This window comes from Musa acuminata, chromosome BXJ1-5 (genome assembly GCF_036884655.1).
Source record: "Musa acuminata AAA Group cultivar baxijiao chromosome BXJ1-5, Cavendish_Baxijiao_AAA, whole genome shotgun sequence".
Taxonomy (NCBI): Eukaryota; Viridiplantae; Streptophyta; class Magnoliopsida; order Zingiberales; family Musaceae; genus Musa; species Musa acuminata.
This window is the reverse complement of record NC_088331.1, coordinates 45,587,557-45,605,996: the sequence shown is the minus strand read 5'-3', so window position 1 is coordinate 45,605,996 and position 18,440 is coordinate 45,587,557. Positions and strand designations below refer to the sequence as shown.

The following is an 18,440-nucleotide window of genomic DNA, read 5'->3' as shown; positions in this document are numbered from 1 at the left end:
ACGTGTCGCTCTTCGTGTTTCGTTCTACTACTTTTACAGAGGAAGTCGAGAAAGCTCTATAAGAAGTACCTCGTAAACCTCTCCCACCTCGTTTCTCTCCGTAACCTCGACTAGTTTCATCTCGAATCTTCACCTCCGATTGCCATGGGTACGTCACCGATTCCTTTCTATGTTCCTTGCGTGTTTCTTTTGATCTCGCGTGTTCTGCTTCTCTGTTCTAGTTTTGATTTCCTTTCCTTTTTGTGTGGTAACTTGCTTGCAGCTAAGATCAAGATCGGCATCAACGGTTGGTTCCGCGTTTGTTTGATTCTTCTGTAGTTTTAGGATTTTGATCGGAGTTCGATGAGGTATGGTATCGATCTATGAGCTTCTTTTGGGTTTGATTCTTGGTTGTTGGTAGGTTTTGGGAGGATCGGGAGGTTGGTTGCTAGAGTCGCGCTCCAGAGCGATGATGTGGAGCTCGTGGCCGTCAATGATCCCTTCATCTCCACTGACTACATGGTACTTGTCCTTCTGTTCTTTCATGTCCATGTTATTTTCTGATCGTTTTGAATTCAGACATTCGCTGCTTTCAATTTTGCTGGAACGGTATTGGATCTTTGAATTTTGTTGCTTATCCATGAATTTAACTGCGGATTATATGGATTTAGTTGTTTGAGGTTTCGTGATCCATATACTGTCAAAGTTTAAAGCATAAGTTGTTTTGCTTGAGCTCTGATGGGGTTGTTCATGGATCTGACTTTCTAAATTGAATAATGATTCGTAGACATATATGTTCAAATATGATACGGTGCACGGGAAATGGAAGCATCATGAGATCAAAGTGAAGGACACTAAGACTCTTCTTTTTGGCGAGAAACAAGTAACCGTCTTTGGCATCAGGTGCCTGTACTGCATTTCTCTTTTCTGTTAAAATTAGCTGGTTAACACTATGACTGCCTGTTTTTATTTTCATTTTTTTGAACTATCTTAGTTGGTTGTGGTTCTGGTTAGGAACCCTGAAGAGATCCCATGGGGTGAGACTGGAGCTGAATATGTTGTAGAATCCACAGGTGTCTTTACGGACAAGGACAAGGCTGCTGCTCACCTGAAGGTACTTGACGACTTTCATTCACTTTAGATCAATTGTGTCATTGAAGTCAGATTTAACTGATGAAAAATGATTCTAGGGATTGCATAGGTGTAGGATCTTTTTTCATGACTGGGTAATAGTTCCTGTGCTTTGTGTCCTATGCTTGTGATGCACATGGACTGGATGACTTATTAACAAGTTCACCTAGAATTATAGATTTTATCAAATGAATTAGAGGTAAAGTTCTTCCAGACGAATTCATTTTAGGTCATGTCACCTCCCTTAGCTTTACTGACATAATCAGAATGCAAGTCATCTCTCTTAGGTCTACATAATTGAAACATGATGTTCACCTTCACATGTAAATTTGACAACCTGGCTACTTATTTAATCTTAAATTCATCTTTCATGGTGAATGAAATGCATGTTTCAGAATATCTGAAGGCAAGATGCTGAAACAAAAATAAAAAAATTGACCGTAGTTCAAAGCAACAAATTTATATGATGGTGCTATGAGTATCGAAGAGTTTACATAATTTTTCTTCATGAATCTGATAGAAGTGGAGAAAGAGTTTCTATTTTAGTTTGAATTTCAGACTCAGTAGATTTGCTTCTCGTCAAGTGAATGATTTTCCCTCTTTATAAACTAGCATCGTAAGACCATGATGAAGTTTCATTGGTGTATTGATCTACATACAGGGTGGTGCGAAAAAAGTCATTATCTCTGCTCCAAGCAAAGATGCACCTATGTTTGTGGTAGGAGTGAATGAGCATACATACACGCCTGACATCGACATTGTCTCCAATGCTAGCTGTACCACCAACTGTCTTGCTCCTCTAGCCAAGGTAATAACTGCTAAATTTGAGATTCTGCTTTTATCATTATGTTATAATTTGCTATTAGATGACCATGTTGGATTTTCATGATGTGACAGGTCATCCATGATAGATTTGGAATTGTTGAGGGATTGATGACCACTGTGCATTCTATCACTGGTATTGATTCAACGAAAGCTTTAAAGTCCAAAATCGTTTCAACTTTGGGCTTTTTCTCATTTTATCAAGAGTTGGTGAGTGATATGAGCTCTTTTTTTTTGTCAGCCACTCAAAAGACTGTTGATGGACCATCTAGCAAGGATTGGAGGGGTGGACGAGCCGCAAGTTTTAACATCATTCCCAGCAGCACTGGTGCTGCTAAGGTATTTCCTGTAACATATTTTACTGTGTTATATTATGCCAGTGGGCACATTTTCTCAAATGTGTCTGCATAAGCACTTATATGTGCAGGTCACTTTGTCAATTTATGTTCATATCATGTGATTATTTTATGGTTGAGACAGGCCTGATAAAAAATATCGCATTTGGTTGTTTGTCACTCTAGCATTTATAGTTGGGGTAGTTTTAGCTAGCTACTCGGCTTTAGTGTCATTTGTTAAACTATATGCTTGGTTAGCTTTTTTTCAAGGCTACTTTCAAGGCTTTGTCCATGATATTTCCTCTGTTGACATTTTTTTGGGTTTGTTATGACTATCCTTCTTTGTTTTGCATGATTATTAATGGCTTATATTTGTTCATATAGCATGTAAAGATACTGTAAGTTTGTCTACTGATAAGTGATAAGTTCTATACTAAAGGATTGTTCATTCGTTGGTCTTTGTGGTGTAATTTATTAGTATATTTTCAAGTTATTAAACCTGATTACTAGACACAAGTTGAGTCTGATATATACATTATCTTCATGTGCTTTGAGAGATCATCAATAGTGTTGTGTTTACTCAAGAAATAACTTCTTTTGATTATGATATATTTTTCCTTCTTCGATGGAACTGAAGCTAACCCAAACAAATATTTTATTTTTCTTCATTTGCACTAAATGCCAATATAATTTAGTCTTTTGAATATGGGAACACTATAATGCTTAAGCAACAGTTCTATCAGCTTTTTCTACTTAAATTTGTATGATTAGTTGATTTTCTCATCATGCATTTGTTTTGTGAGTAGGTTTTTAATTATTTCATTCGCTATGTTACAGGCTGTAGGTAAAGTGCTCCCTGCTTTGAACGGTAAATTAACTGGTATGGCCTTCCGCGTTCCAACGGTGGATGTTTCTGTTGTGGATCTCACCGTTAGGCTTGAGAAAGCTGCTTCTTATGAGCAGATTAAGGCTGCCATTAAGTAAGTAGATTAAAATTTCTTGGATTATGTGATCTCTCAATACTATAAAGTTGTAGCTAAGTTGCTGAAACTATGATTGCTTGCTGTAGTTATGTACACAGAGTAGGTTCAGTAGGTTTAGCTTGAATATAATGCCATGAATTTTTCGCATGTAAGCCTCTGAAACTTGTGATTGACAGAACTGACTTCTTATTCCTTCCCCACCAATCCCAATGATTTAATTATAAAAGGTCTAAAATGCGACTTGCAAAGCATCCTTCTAATTATATTTGCCATGTATAGTCTTGATCAACTAGGCTAACTATAAGGTTTGGTGGGTAAGAGAACACGAAGATAGTTTGAGAATCTAGAGTCAAGAAATTGACTTGTTATGCTTTCATCTCAACACCAATGAGTTTACAAGGTTACCTGATGGGACATTTGGTATTTAATGTATTGGGTCACTGTTGACTGCTAGAGGTGAATACACGGTTGTATTCACACTAATTAATTGGTTTAGAGGGGGCATACTAGCTAATTATACAGGGGTTTGTACTAAACTGGATTTAAAGGGCATATATGCAAAAGATCTGAGTGAAGATTGCAATGATTCTTTTACTTCTTGATGACGTAAGCATAATGTGGCAAATCACATTGCAGTTTGAGAAGTTTTTTGGCTTTTGATCATGCTCTCTTTTTTTAGTCTCGTTGTTCTAAGTTTGGCTTTTTGCCACATTTTATGAAATTGTATTCAAAGCACATGCTAAGTGCTTATCAGTGGGTCGTTGCATGCAGCTGGTCAATATGCAAGATAGTGTATATGTGATGTTAGGCTGTATTTGCTGGCACATGTCTTGCTTATATTAAATACTTGGATATACATAGTTAAGCACAAACACAACATACATTAGAAAAATAAGTAGATAAATGCATGCTATGGCCAAATCACAAACAAATGGAATGATATTTATACTCTTTAAGAATTTAAATGATAAGTGTAAGAAACAAACATTTAAATTATATTTGATTGTAGTTATATGCCCATCTGCTGTGATTTAGAATCTTAGATAATGTATCTAATTTAATTATAGAACTATTAACATTGAGAAAAAGATACAAACCTACATACAGTTGTAACTTACGTTGATAGGCTGAGGCCAATATAGATGCACACAGCTGCATATGTAATTGCATACACTGCATATCATAGGCCTTGAGCAATGCTTTCATATGTGGAGACTTATGAGCATTATACTGCATGGCAGCGACATAGATTGCTTTATGAGAATGTTTCTCATGTTTACAATTTTGAATTGTTGTACAACAGGGAAGAGTCTGAGGGGAAACTCAAGGGAATATTGGGTTATGTAGAAGAGGACTTGGTCTCCACTGACTTCGTGGGTGATAGCAGGTACCATGTTGAAACTTTTCATTGAAAATGGACAGTCAGTGTTTGATATCCTGATGTGTTAGCACACAATTACTAAATATCAAATTGAGAATGCTAGTTAATTTTTACTTTGATTGCTCGTTTTAGGTCAAGCATTTTTGATGCCAAGGCTGGAATTGCTTTAAATGAGAATTTTGTCAAGGTTGTGGCATGGTATGACAATGAATGGGGCTACAGGTAATTCATCTTTTGTTCAAGACAACAGTGATTAGAGATTATGAGTTTAGCTTGTCAAGTTTCTCCTCCTTTAATTATGTGAATTTTTCTTCTTTTGCAGCTCTCGTGTTGTTGACCTGATCCGTCATATGGCTTGCACTAAGTAAATTATGGCTTGTTGCTGTTTGTATCCTTCCTTTGCTACTTGTAGCTGATGGTGAATAAATGTTTCATGAAAGGCGTCGACTTTCCTATTATCTTTCCACTTTGTTGGGAATCAGATACCATCATTATATGTAAGATGATAATTATTCAGCTGCATATGAATATGAAAGAGCTTTGTTTTGTGCAACAAGTCATTAAAATAATCATAATTAATATTGTCATTTTCATGGTTTCTAAATTCCTCTATAAACTTTCTGCACTCCCACATTGCATTTCCGGATGCTCGCAACCGTATATGATGTCTATAAAGAGCAACTACGAGTCTGTATCTCTGGTCATGCTGCATCTGTCTTTCCATTTTCGATCCTTTTATGTAGTTATTGCAGTAACAGTCTCTTTTGAAGCATTTATGAATACAGTGGAAAAGCTGCTGTCAACATATGAACATACTACGATCTCTTGCGGCACTCGAACATCATCCGAATGTGGCATTGTCTGTATTAACTTAACATACTTTTTGACACTTCGTATCTGATTGCTTGCTGGATTATATCATCTGGGCATTGAGGCTTTTGTTTCCAACCTAACAACATGTCACTGCAGAATCGGTAACAAGTCGATCCAGGCTTTTCTTTTCATTATCTGGATTGGGTTCTTCATTGCTAGAAGTTCCACACTGGAACACGACCTTCACTATTTATTATCTTGTACTAGGAAGACGATGTATAGGTGGAGTTTGACATGGGAGACGACGAGGAAAAAGGTAATCTAATTCTTTTAACGACAAAATAGATCAATTTGTTTGTTGGATTAGAATTAATGTACCTTTTTGGTACACGTACCGTCTAATCGTACTGTTTCACCCCTGTTTTCCCAAGTAGGAGTTGACTACTTGTGTCTAGTCAAACTAATACTGCAGCGTTCATGCTTGACCACCAATTGGATGGATGGTGTGCGGCTAAGCCGGACGAGTTTCTGAACCGTTTGGGTTTAACAGCCGGCCCACTTATTCGAGACCGATCCCGGCCCACGCGCGGAACCGTTCACACGAACGCCCTTTATAGTGACCTGAACCACACCTGATCGATTGTCAAGTCGGCCCGAGCCAATTGCCGAGAAAGCGTCGCTGGTAGATTAATCGGGTCGGTGTCGGTCAAGTGGAACAAACGTTTCCTTTTAGTGATCGGCGCTTTCCGCCGCCGCTCGCATCGAAGCAGCTTCCCGCAGTACTATAATAAACAAGTTCCCCCCCTCCATGCTCGTTCCCTCTTTTCGCCCCCATCTCCAGTGGCGGCTCGGGGAAACCCTTGTTGGGGCGGCGCTTCAGGTCAGTAATCTCAGCGGTCCCCTCTACATTCTGTCTACTTTCCCGAGTTCTACATCGGTTCCATCTCAATTGGGCCTTTCTCCGCGCTCTCCACGCTTCCAACCAGTTGATTCTTGTAGGAGTTTGGTGGGATGATTGATTCGGCTCGAATCTAAATTTATTCCCCTTATTGTTTGATTTTATGAGATTTATCGGGGGTTTTCGAGTCTGCCTCGCTTGGTGAGTTCTAGGGTTTCGTCCCGCTAGATTTATCCCCTTTCTCGATTTCTAGGGTTTCTTTTGGTAAAAAACAAGATTTGTAACATGGCTGCCGGTCGATATGGTGGGTATCGGGATCACGAGTTCCGGGACCGTGAAGCGGATGTAGAGAACTCTAGCAGGAGGGATTATTACCAGGGTCGTGTCCGTGAAGGGGGTCGCGATAGGGACCGTGGCCGGAGTGATCGGGACGTGCGTGATAGGGTTAGTGCTAGCCAAAGAGACATCACGGAAACGAAATCGGTGAATGGCTCCTACCGCTCCCCCATGTCTAGCAATTCGAGTGGTGGAAGCGGGCATATTCAGAAAATGAGCCACCTCTCTGAGAGAGATGTCGACCGTGAGACCGGGGAGTTGTCCAGTGGGAGCGGATCAGATGATGCTGAAGCGCCTGTTTCAAAGATCAGGGAGAATGGGATCCAGAATCAGGAGATTGATGACGTTTCTATGCCTGTTAGGAAAAGGAAATTCTCTCCAATCATTTGGGATAGGGATGACAATAAGAAATCCAGTGTTTCTACTCCCAGGAGTAAGATCAGCAAGGTTGAAGATGTTACACTGCCTCCACCACCTCCATTGCCTCAGGGTTTTGTACCACCACAGGTTGTTGAACCATCTCTTGGGAATGAGTTGCCTCTAGATTCAAATGTCTCTGTAGATTTACATCAGGAACAGTCAGAAAATAACAATCAGGAGGCCAAGTTGGTAGATGAGTATTATGAGGAACCTGCACCGGCTCGGAGTATTTCCTTCTCCAGATGGGCTGATGGAAACAGTGCTCTCGACGATGAAGAAGATGAACTCAAGGAGGATGATGCACGGAAAAGGAAAAAGACTAATCCTTTGTCCAACACTGCAGGGCAACAACTGTTGAAGAAGTCACCGACTCCTGAGCTAGGTGAGGTTATTGTGAGACAAAATTCCAGTGGGGCTTTGTCTAAGCTCTTTGATTCAGAGGGAGAGCATGCAGATCATGATCAGGAGGTTGAGGTGGATGGGAGTGATTATATGGATGTTGACAGGGATGAGTCTAATGCAGAGACAAGTGATCAACTTTCTGATACCGACTTTGATGCTGAAGATCATAGGTCTAAGACACCTGAAGCAGCACAGACGCCCCAAAGGAGTATAAACATGCTGCAAGGTTGTAGGAGTGTTGATGAGTTCGAGAGGCTGAATAAAATAGATGAAGGCACCTATGGTGTTGTGTACCGTGCAAAGGATAAAAAGACAGGGGAGATTGTAGCATTGAAAAAGGTTAAAATGGAGAAGGAGAGGGAGGGTTTTCCACTGACGTCACTTAGAGAGATAAACATTTTGTTGTCTTTTCATCATCCTTCAATTGTCGATGTTAAGGAAGTTGTAGTTGGTAGCAGCCTGGATAGTATATTCATGGCAATGGAATACATGGAGCATGATCTAAAAGGGCTGATGGAGACTATGAAGCAGCCATTTAGTCAGAGTGAGGTTAAATGCTTGATGTTGCAGCTGTTTTCAGGTGTCAAATACCTTCATGACAACTGGGTACTCCATAGGTACTTTCAGAATTTTTAGCTGTAACGTGTATTGCTCTGTTATCTTTGTCTCCATAGTTTACTTATTCGAATGACTTTCCCTTCCACTAGGGATTTAAAGACATCAAATCTTCTTTTAAATAATCGTGGAGAGTTGAAGATATGTGATTTTGGCTTGTCTCGTCAATATGGCAGCCCATTGAAGCCTTACACTCACTTGGTGGTGACATTGTGGTACAGGTATGTTACACTCTTATGTACTCTACTTCTGTAAATTCTTTTTATTTTGCTTCTGCTGCTTTTCATGAAGATGGTGGTGAGTGTATGATTTTGTAATATCTATTGTTATGTATTGATGGCACAATCAATTGCAATGCTTCAAAGCTAGTTAGCCTCATTCTTTAGCATTCTTGCTCTTGTTATTATAGGGCACCAGAGCTTCTGTTAGGAGCTAAGGAGTATTCAACTGCAATTGACATGTGGTCCTTAGGATGCATAATGGCTGAACTTTTAGCAAAAGAACCATTATTCAGTGGAAAGACTGAGTTTGATCAACTTGACAAGGTTTTTTCCCCTTATAATATAGCTTCATCTAGTTATTATTTATTACCCTTTGCCTCTTTTTGTTCATATCCCCTAATTCAACCAGCATTGTTACAGATATTCAGGGCACTCGGTACCCCGAACGAGAAGATATGGCCTGGATTTGCTAAATTACCTGGGGTTAAAGTTAATTTTGTCAAGCAGCCGTAAGTCAAATATTTATTCATCTACTTTTTTTGGTAGTTGCATGCAATTATAAGCTTTGGTAGCTTTATTGTCATTCTTATTAACACCACCCTTTTCCAGGCCTCGAGCTATGGATGATCTTGCTTAAGCTTTATGGCTTGCTTTGGTGGCACTAGCAGTTAGGTGATGCGTTTTTAATGTTTTGTCATTTAGCAAATTGCTTCCTTTTTCTTGCAGGTATAATAAGCTACGGGAAAAGTTTCCTCCTACATCATTTTCTGGACGTCCAACCCTGTCTGAAGCCGGTTTTGACTTATTAAACAAACTTCTTACATATGACCCTGAAAAGGTAATTTTGATTGAATGAATTAATTTTCTCATTGAAGTTGGTTCTTATGTTGTCTTCCTTTGATTGACTAATGTTTGCCACTTATCGTGAATGCAGCGAATAACAGCGGAAGCTGCACTTAATCATCACTGGTTCTGTGAGGTTCCATTGCCAAAGTCGAAGGAATTTATGCCTACTTTTCCTGCTCAACATGCTCAGGACAGGTGCCTAAAGTTATTGAATTAAAAAACTTCTGCTGAACGTAGACTTCCTTGGATTCTGTTATATGTGACTCATGATTTTTGTCTCGTTTAATATTCAGGCGCCTACGAAGGATAATGAAGAGTCCTGATCCACTTGCAGAGCAACGGAAGAAGGAATTGCAACAAGGGGAACTAGGTCTTTCTAGTCTGTTTGGTTAGAGGACAGGTACAGAGCATTGCTGTGGTCACGATTGTGAGTGCTGCCTGGCACTTGTAGACAGAAATTCATATTCACTAATATCTTAGGTGAGATATTTTGCTGGTGACATTGTGCAACTTCATTGGTATCGAGCAACGATTGATAATATTGTTTAGCAGGCACCACTGATGGTGTGGATGACAATGAAGGATATTATCTTCCCCTTCTCCACCAAAACACCATGTACTTCAGGCATTTTCTTTTTTTACTTCAGCAGCAGTTAATCGTTTAAGGTGTGGGATATCAAATTTTATCTTGGCAGTATCAATTTCCTCTCAGACTTGTATATGTAACATATTTCTTAATGGTGAAAGACTGGATTTAATACCAAATATTAATTGATACGTTAATACATTATTTTGATCGTTCATACTGTGTTTGCAAGAATCGACTGGTTGATGCGGTTGGATATTGTTGCTTCCAGAGCTGGAGAAAGTGATCAATAACTTATTAGTAAAAGGTAATTTGTTGCATGAATCTTTAAGACCGGGAGGATAATGAATTTTGCATGCTATATTTGTTAACATAATCATGATTGTTAGTGAAATAAAAGTTTTTTATGCATATTCTTATGATCTGAAACTTATACTACCTATAGGCTTGTGTAGTTTTACAATTGGCAAAATTTTATAGCTTGCTGCCCTGATGCCCCTGGCTGTAACGTTTGACTTGTTGCAGGGAGCAACCTACATCTTCACTGAACAATTCTTGTAATATTATACTTTTAAGATCATGCATGCTTCAAGAGCTACTTCTTAAGATGTTTTATTTGTATGATTTTGTACCTGCCTGCTAGCTCTACATTGAGGGACAGCACATGGTCATGTATTACATATTTACATATTCAGTGGGGCTTTTATTTTCCTGAAAATTCATAAATTGAGTGATTAATATATAGAAAAATGTTTAGGAGTTCTACCAAATGCTAGTGAATTGATGGATGCCAAGTCAACACATGGTTTGGGTACCAAATAGTGTGAGTTGCAGTAGAGGATTCGCAAATAATTGAGTTGAAATGTGGAAAAAATGCATTCTTGAAACTAGTGAGTTCACATTGAATGATAACTAGACTTTTGTTACAGGAAGAATGCTTTAAACAAAATCTGTCACTACATGGGCAGTGTTTGATGATATGTGATGTATATATATATGTATACATGTGTTTGTGTATATATATTTATGTATGCATGTCTTTAACTATGGTGGTTAAACTGTGCCTCTCAGCTCTCCACCTATCTTTGCATATTGATATTGCTTGCATGAAATAGTTACTTCATGGAGAAATGTTTGGATTGGCCTCCATTTTCAAATTTGAACAATTGTTAAGCGTAATGGATTTCTTCGTTTGTGCTTTGCATGCTTTTGCTTGAGACCGTCTATAAAATACTAAATATGAACTTTGACTACCATGACATGAACTTTATTGAGTCTTCTGAAGCTCAACAGCTGTATTTTTAATGTGTCCTAGTGTCATTATGTCAGCTGTCCATCTTGATCATATTGTTTAAGTTGGTTGTCTGCACTGCTTGTTAGCTATAGCTCTCCAATAGTTCATCTTCCTAGATGGCATGCAATTTTAGTTTACTATATTTATTGTTATGTCAAACTTGATTTTGGTGAAATGCATTCATGTGGCTTTCATCATGCTATCCTTGTTTCTTATGTTAACCTGTGTTGATCATTGGTTGACGATTTTATTGTGTTGGAATGACACTGCAGTGTCTAAATAAAGCAATTATGTAGTTGCAATTGACAGAAAGCTTCTTTGAAAATCACGAAAGTTTAGTATCTTATCTTCATTCTTCAGGATTGAGCATATTGGTTTCAATGGAGGTACTGGTCACCTCGTATGCATAATAAATCAAACCTTGGTATCACATCCATGCATATCTAAATTGTGCTTTGTTTCATTCTGTGAGAAATTGTTTTTACTAGATTTGTTAATTAATTTTTATTCTTCTATGATCTGAGTTCTTTTTTCTTACTGATAATATTCTTTATTGTGTTTCTATACTAGATGATTTGTACTATCTCAGCAGATTATTTCTTGTTTGGAATGTGGTGGTTCTTGCTTAAAACATTGTTTTTTACATCTGAGATGGTCTAACAATCTCAAGCTTTGGGAAAATTATTAGATGATGTTAACATAAGCTTTTGATAGTAATGCATTGTGAGTTCTAAAGCTTTGTGGTCAGAGTTTTAAGACAGCACATTTTTCCCAAATATAAGGTCTATGTTTTATAGACAAATGATTTAACCTTGTTAGGTTGGAAAAGATACTCTGCTATACTTTTCTTGAATATTATGCTATACTGAAAAATATATAAATCATGCTGAGGACTTTGATATAAAGAAAATTTGGATGGACGTAAAATAGTGATGAGTAAGCCGGGTAGCCGCAACCTCAGCCTTACAATTTTTGAAGACTGATATTTCTCTTCTGAATTAGCTCAGGCTGCTATCAGTGCCACACAATCATTCTTGTTTCAGAACATGATGGTCCACATTCAATTTAACTTGAAGCTCTTGTGTTTCAAGTAGTTTCCATTTATTATTTTATCTTGTATTTATCTATTCTATAGCAAATTGACTATTTACTGATGAAATTTTGTTGTACAAAGGTTATCTTTGGATTCGTATAAATCCACTATGAGTTGGATTAAATTATTAATCATATCATTTTAAAAACAGATTTATGAAAAATAAGTTGAAATTAGCATGCATACAAAATAATTCAGTTCATATTAGAATGTTATATGTACAAGTTCGGATCGGTACGTACCGCCCCTACCAAGTGGTACATATTGAAATTGAAAACCCTGGTAATAAGTATAAATATAAGTTGTTTATGAAAATAGAAAATTTAAGTGACCCCTATTCTTCTGATGGATTTGATATTCAATCTGAGCTGTTTGAATGGATTCAGATAAATGACTAACTTTTATTAGTTGTTTAGGTCTCCTAAACTAACTCTCAATCTGTAAGATTAATCTCTGGAACTCAACTAAAATTTCAAATAAAATAGAAAAACTAGACATGTACAACTTATACCTTTATTGGACACAATAAAAAAACATGCCTGATCCTAAACTAAACTCAAGACTGTATAAAGTGTTACATTGTGAGTTAGAAGGTGCATTTTGGGCCGAAACAATTTGGGAGATTCTTTATTAGATTCTGTCTTGCAGACATTTTATGAAGCCCTTAATTCTTACACACGGTGTAGCTTTTAAATCATGAAGTCTACTACCTAAGTAAATCATCATTCAATTGGATATATCGGGAGAAATCTCAGCAGTCAATCCATTTACCTATTTTTGGTCTGGTAATAGGACATTCTAAATACTTTATGATGTAATATAATTTTTAAGCATAGGACATCATGAAATCGACTTGAGGACAGGTCTTGGTATGAACTCAAATTTTTGGCCTTTGCTTAATATTTGTAATATGGTTTGAATACATCTGTGCTGGAAGCTTTTTCTTGTTTCCATCTGTAAGCTGCTCCTGTTGGTTACTGACCTATAAACCATTAGTAACTAATAATAACATATCTTTTAATGTAGTTCCAATTATTTTTAATAGAACTTAGTGGTAGGATCATGAAAAAGATAGAAACTGGGTCTTGAGGGTAATCTGTAGTTTCATTTTTAGGCTTTCGAGTAAAGGTAGGCTTCAATCATTTGGAAAGAGACTTCATCATACTCTTGTGCAAAAAAAATTAGAGGGATAAATTTTTATTGACCCTTATGCGAGGATAACACAAGGGGGAGACTGTTTGGATTGGACAATGTCCGAATGAGACTCATGGACACATTGTCTTGACTAGGTGAATCAATTAGGATATCTATCACAATAGCTAGATGAAAGCCTAATGGAGGCCATGGTCCTTTGTGAAGTCTCACTGAGTTTGCTTTGTGATGTAACCTCTATGTTCTTATCGTTTAAAGAAGTCGTGTAACATGTTACATTTTCACCAAACTTTATACAATTACAAGTCTGTTGCAGTAGGACAGTCAATATCTTTATACAATCCGACTCTTGATTGGAATTGTAATTGATGCAAACATTATTAATATGCACCTGTTCTTTCTAAATGCTGAGACTTAACCATCTATAGAGTTATGTGCCTGTTATATCAGCAACTATATTAAATACCTTTGGCCTTGAGTCTTGCTTTGCTTGAATTTTGCCATTTATCTCATCAATAACATATTGCACAACGAATTACCCTCTTCATTCTTAAACCAACTTGTCTATCATCCATCTCATATATAAATTAGATGCAATAAGTAATTTTACTCAGTATTTGACATTATTATCTTGTTTAGTGCCTCTCCTTTATTCAAGTCGTGCTTTCCTGCGGATATGAAGCTGCTTTTTTATGCATGATTTATTAGTTAGGGCAGTTCATTGGTTGCCTTCAGAGTGGATCGAGGGTGATGGACGGTCAACTCATTTTTATAATCGAAGCATGGCCTCTCATTTTGACTCCAATTTTAACTTTGGCAATTGAACCTGAGTCATTTGTCTAAGCAGTGTCTTGCCTGAGGCAAGACTCACCCTTGATCAGGTACTTGTTTCTTTTCCTTTTTATGCATTGAAATGCCATTCTCTGCTAGTCTTGGGTTAGTTACAGTTTCTTTTATTTCCAATCAATTGTTTCCCTTGAAAAGATAGGTAATGCCAAGCCAGTTAGTATCTGTGAGGGCTTGGGATACCTTAGCATCTTAGGCTTTGCATAAATGGGGCAAGAAGTTTAGAGATACTGAAGACTGTTTGTTAAGAGGTCATTTAGTATTTTGCTGGCGTGTGCCTTGATGAGTTTGATGTGTATGTTTTATACATATGCGTATTAAGGATCTCTAGAGGTCTCTTTCTCATTGAATGTTCTAACAAATATATACCCAAGACTTGGTCAGTCAATGGCACTTAAAAGTGTAGCCAGCTTTATGGTTTCTCTGCCGAGAACTCAGTTCCTCATTTAGGTTTGTTAGTATTTTGATGTCCATGAATGTTTCTGTCCATGTTATATATACATACTTCTAGGATCTGATATTGACCAATTTTTATTTCTGGTTATACTTAATTCTCTAGCTTAATGTATCTGATCCTAACTTAATCCTCTAGCTTCATGCTCTATTTCCATTCATTACTGCTGACTAGTTCCATGCAGTTGCTTGTTTGCCCCCCCCCCTGTCTATATGCAAAAGAGAAGGTAGCAGCTTGCCCTGTTTGTCACCACCATTAACTGCTCTCCTTATATATATGAATGTCATTACAAAATCCATGCATTATAGAGTTAATATTTGATGTGATATGAGCATCTATTGTCAAATGATCATACAAGAAAAAAGAGGCGGCTTGGGTTTGTTCTAAATAAATAGTTGCGCAGGATTGTTCTGAAAAGTTTTCTTAAAGGTAAATTCTTGCTTGTTCTCAAGAAGTAAAATAAAGCTGGTTGGTTTGGAGACTCCATAGTTGATCTCGGAATCTATTCTCCAACTCTGGTAGTTCGTGTTAGGGATTGATTGATTTTAAAGTATTTTATGTGTTGGAAATAATTAAACTAAAACATTTCCAAAACACAAAGCTCTTTCGTTTTTAGAGTTGGATGCTATCTAAAGTAATGTTATCAATAGATAGTGTCCCAGTTGTACCTACTTCAGTCTCTCTCTAAGAGCACAATACCTCAGCAGAAGTCCCATGGCAAGTGTCCATCTTTAGTTGTTGCTACCAAAAAAAAAAAAGGTATGGTTGCAGGTGAGAAATCTTAGTTGTGTTATATGGGGATTTGTCAGGCTCAGTCTCGACTCTCTGCTGTCTCAAGTCACCCCTTCGGTGCTCCAATAGGAGGTGTTCGTGTCGCCCACCTCCTCAGCCCTCCCTTTGTGCCAACTCAGATCGTGCCTCAAGTCAGTTCCAACGGCTTTTATCTGCATCAATCAACTCCCTCTTACATATCCCCAAGCTCGTCTCCGGTTGCCACCCAGCCCCGCATCTCAGCGATGGCTTCGTCGTCCTCCCTTCTCGCTTCACCGACGGCTGCCCGACAGGTCCCCGCTGCCGCCACAGTTTCCTTCCCTCTCCCTCCGAAGTCCAGTCTAATCTCTGCCAAGGTTCGCGTACTCTCATTATTTATTCCTTTTTCTTCTAGATTTATCCTCTTTTTACTTTCTTGCTCACGCGTCCTCGTATAACTATCCTTCGATTTACTCTTCCAACGACGAGGGTTTTTTTTTTTTTGACCGGTTGCTTCATCTTTTAGTTTTTGGTGAATGATCGGAATTATTGTTTACTAGTCGATGCATCGGCTTATTTCGTCAAATCTATGGAGCCGAGCGATTTTGGATTCGATTGGATATTCTTTTCCTAATTTTGGAGCCTATGCTGGGAATCGTTCTTTTCTTGGCGGTGGAGAAGTGTTTTCTCTCTTCTCCGTCTCATGGAGGCGGAGAAGAGATTAGGTTTTCTCTCTTCTCCGTCTCATGGAGGAGAGATTAGGTTTTTGCAGAGATCGTCGTGTTATTACCAAAGGCCCAATCGAAGGAGGCACGCACAGTCTCGGACTAATCCTTTCCCTCATGCCAAAGGTTGTTGGAGGATCCGCCAATGACGCTGCATCTTTTGAGGCCAAGGCGAAACAACTAGCATCCCAAGAGAGGGATACGGAGGCAGTAAAGATGTCGCCGCCATGACTCGAGTTGCAAGCCTCGTAAAGTGAGAAAGCCCTAAAATTCTTTGTTTGTTTCATCTCTTCCCTCATCTAATTGGTGTTGCATCAACAAATGTTGAATATTTTCCACATCTTTGATGGTCCAGGCTTGTTGATTCCAAAGACATTGCTGGAGGCTTTGCCTCGGCCTCCGGCATCGAATACAGTTGTTATGATGCATGTCTCCACGAGCTGCACGTGTCTTTGCATCACCTGCTGCTGCTTCATCAACAGCACCTACGACGCCTGCATCTGCCCTAAAGACCTCCAAGTCATCACATCCGCCTCTCAAGAGTCCTATGGTTGGGACAGGACATTTTATAGAAGCTCAGGTCCGGGCTTGCCCCCCTTTTGTTAACTTTCATGGTATGTATGTACATGCATCGAATATTCAATTCACCCTAACATGCAAAAAAAATCAACTATTTTAAATCCAAGCAATCGACATTACATAATATCTATCACAAGCTTTTTACTAGGTGATAATAATGTCACTAACGATCATCAATTCCAGGGGAAGTTGATCTGTCTTCACCTGTTTCTCGAATGAATAATAATACTCTATTTGAAAACCAAATGCCCCTTCAAAATGCTTCACTACTCTTCCATGTTTGGCTCGCTTGACAAGTCCCTCTCGAGTTCAGGGATATTGCATCGAGATATGATGTTTGGTAAAATTCTTTCAAATGCTTAAATTAACAATTGAGATAGCAAATATCTCAAATGAATGAAGCTAATTCAAAGAAGTTGGAGATAAATACATATTCGAAAGTGTTGGGTAGTCTAAAAGACTCTAATTATATATTACCCTTTGTAGTTAATTATCTTTAACGTTTTGATCCTTATACTTTAAAAAGTTATATTGGCATCCCTATAGTTACGAAAGTGAAACATTTAGATTCATTTATCCTAACGACATTAATTTATCGACGAGAACATGAAAATAAAAAGCAAAAAGATAATTTTAACGTTTGGTGACGAACAACGTTTGTGGTGGCAGACAATGACGTCACTAGCGTCGATGTCGACATAGTTGCTTGGCCACCTTCGTCGATGATAAGATCTCATCACGATGTTACTTGCCTCCACGAGGAGTGCGTTGCTAACCTCATCGTCTCCCGTGTCGCTTTGCATTTATGTTGACGTCGACGCAATTGCTTGGTCGCCTCCACCGAGTGACAACTGTGTTAGCATCGACGCAAATGGTGATGGCTGCCGTGGCATCTACGACGAAGATGGTGGTTGCCTCGTTGTTGACCCGATGGGCAAATTCCAGCCTCGACCCGAAGTTGGAGTCGTCGGAGCTCTTATCGTTCCCCCCATTGTCATCCGCCTTGTGCTGCTCTATATCTGTGTTAGCAATAATGTAGTTGTCGAGCGGTAACTATGTCGGTGCAAATGGTTGTGATTGCCATGGCTTCTACGACGAAGATGGTGGCTATCATGGCTTCTATGACGAAGATGAAGATGGTGGCCGCATTGTCGTTGGACGGGTCCTAGCATTGACCTGAAGCTAGAGTCATCGGAGCTCCTACTGCTCCCCCCATTGTCACTCGCCTGATGACGACGCAAGGCGGGCGACAGCGGGGGGAGCGACAAGAACTCTTATGACTGAAGCTTCGGGTTGAGGCTGGGATTTACCCAACGAGTCAACAACAAGGCGATAACCATCTTCACCGTAGACGTCGTAGCAGCCACCACCATCGACAACAACATTAATGTCGATGCAAATATAGAGCGACATGGGGCTGACGACGATGAGGTCGATGACATGCTCCTCATGGAAGTAGGTGGCGTCGTGGTGAGAGCAAACCTTATTGTTGTTAGAGGTAGACATGCAACTACATCAACATCGACGCTAGTGGCGCCATTATCCGCTACCACTAACATCATCTGCTATCAAACGTTAAAATTATAATTTTACTATTTGTTTTCGTGTTTTCACCGATAAAACGAATATCATTAGAGTAAATGGACCTAGATATTTTATTTTCGTAACTATATGGATGTTAATGTAACTTTTTAAAATATAAAATCGAAACGCTAAAGGTAGCTAACTATGTAATTAGCCCTAAAGACTGATAAGTTGTTGCACCGTCTTACACTCAAA

The 18,440-nt window shown here is 38.7% G+C and overlaps 2 protein-coding genes and 1 long non-coding RNA gene across 7 annotated transcripts; all 3 read left to right on the top strand.

Annotated features, from left to right (window-relative positions):
• On the top strand, positions 1-5,218 carry LOC135674571 (glyceraldehyde-3-phosphate dehydrogenase 2, cytosolic). The gene is made up of 12 exons (XM_065184535.1): positions 1-148; positions 263-286; positions 401-501; positions 767-882; positions 994-1,093; positions 1,772-1,918; positions 2,008-2,068; positions 2,174-2,271; positions 3,105-3,247; positions 4,554-4,637; positions 4,764-4,853; positions 4,954-5,218. Exons 1-12 carry the CDS (start codon positions 145-147, stop codon positions 4,997-4,999), a joined length of 1,014 nt encoding a protein of 337 aa, XP_065040607.1. The 5' UTR covers positions 1-144; the 3' UTR covers positions 5,000-5,218.
• A 961-nt stretch (positions 5,219-6,179) lies between these two features.
• LOC135674570 (cyclin-dependent kinase G-2-like) lies at positions 6,180-9,985 on the top strand. 5 transcript variants are annotated; one of them, XM_065184533.1, is made up of 8 exons: positions 6,180-6,324; positions 6,444-8,117; positions 8,208-8,336; positions 8,525-8,660; positions 8,757-8,845; positions 9,063-9,174; positions 9,271-9,377; positions 9,476-9,985. In XM_065184533.1, the coding sequence occupies exons 2-8, from the start codon at positions 6,628-6,630 to the stop codon at positions 9,573-9,575; spliced, it is 2,163 nt and encodes a 720-aa protein (XP_065040605.1). In that variant the 5' UTR covers positions 6,180-6,324; positions 6,444-6,627; the 3' UTR covers positions 9,576-9,985. The 5 variants fall into 5 exon arrangements, 3 of the variants coding, with proteins under 3 accessions (XP_065040605.1, XP_065040606.1, XP_065040604.1); XR_010513649.1 differs by having other exon boundaries at positions 6,200-8,117; positions 9,476-9,662; positions 9,735-9,985; XR_010513650.1 differs by having other exon boundaries at positions 6,200-8,117; positions 9,476-9,662; positions 9,732-9,985.
• Positions 9,986-11,496: 1,511 nt separating this feature from the next.
• On the top strand, positions 11,497-16,907 carry LOC135674572 (uncharacterized). Its single transcript, XR_010513651.1, has 4 exons — positions 11,497-14,188; positions 15,417-15,734; positions 16,209-16,335; positions 16,438-16,907. It is a non-coding gene; the product is annotated as an uncharacterized LOC135674572 (long non-coding RNA).
• The last annotated feature ends 1,533 nt before the right edge of the window (positions 16,908-18,440 follow it).

Coding starts and splice junctions, on each gene's coding strand:
- LOC135674571 (XM_065184535.1), top strand. Junction 883..993: donor GTAACCGTCTTTGGCATCAG/GTGCCTGTACTG, acceptor GGTTCTGGTTAG/GAACCCTGAAGAGATCCCAT. Junction 1,094..1,771: donor AGGCTGCTGCTCACCTGAAG/GTACTTGACGAC, acceptor ATCTACATACAG/GGTGGTGCGAAAAAAGTCAT.
- LOC135674570 (XM_065184533.1), top strand. CDS start 6,628: ATGGCTGCCGGTCGATATGGTGGGTATCGGGATCACGAGTTCCGGGAC. Junction 8,337..8,524: donor GTGGTGACATTGTGGTACAG/GTATGTTACACT, acceptor TTGTTATTATAG/GGCACCAGAGCTTCTGTTAG. Junction 9,378..9,475: donor GCTCAACATGCTCAGGACAG/GTGCCTAAAGTT, acceptor TTTAATATTCAG/GCGCCTACGAAGGATAATGA.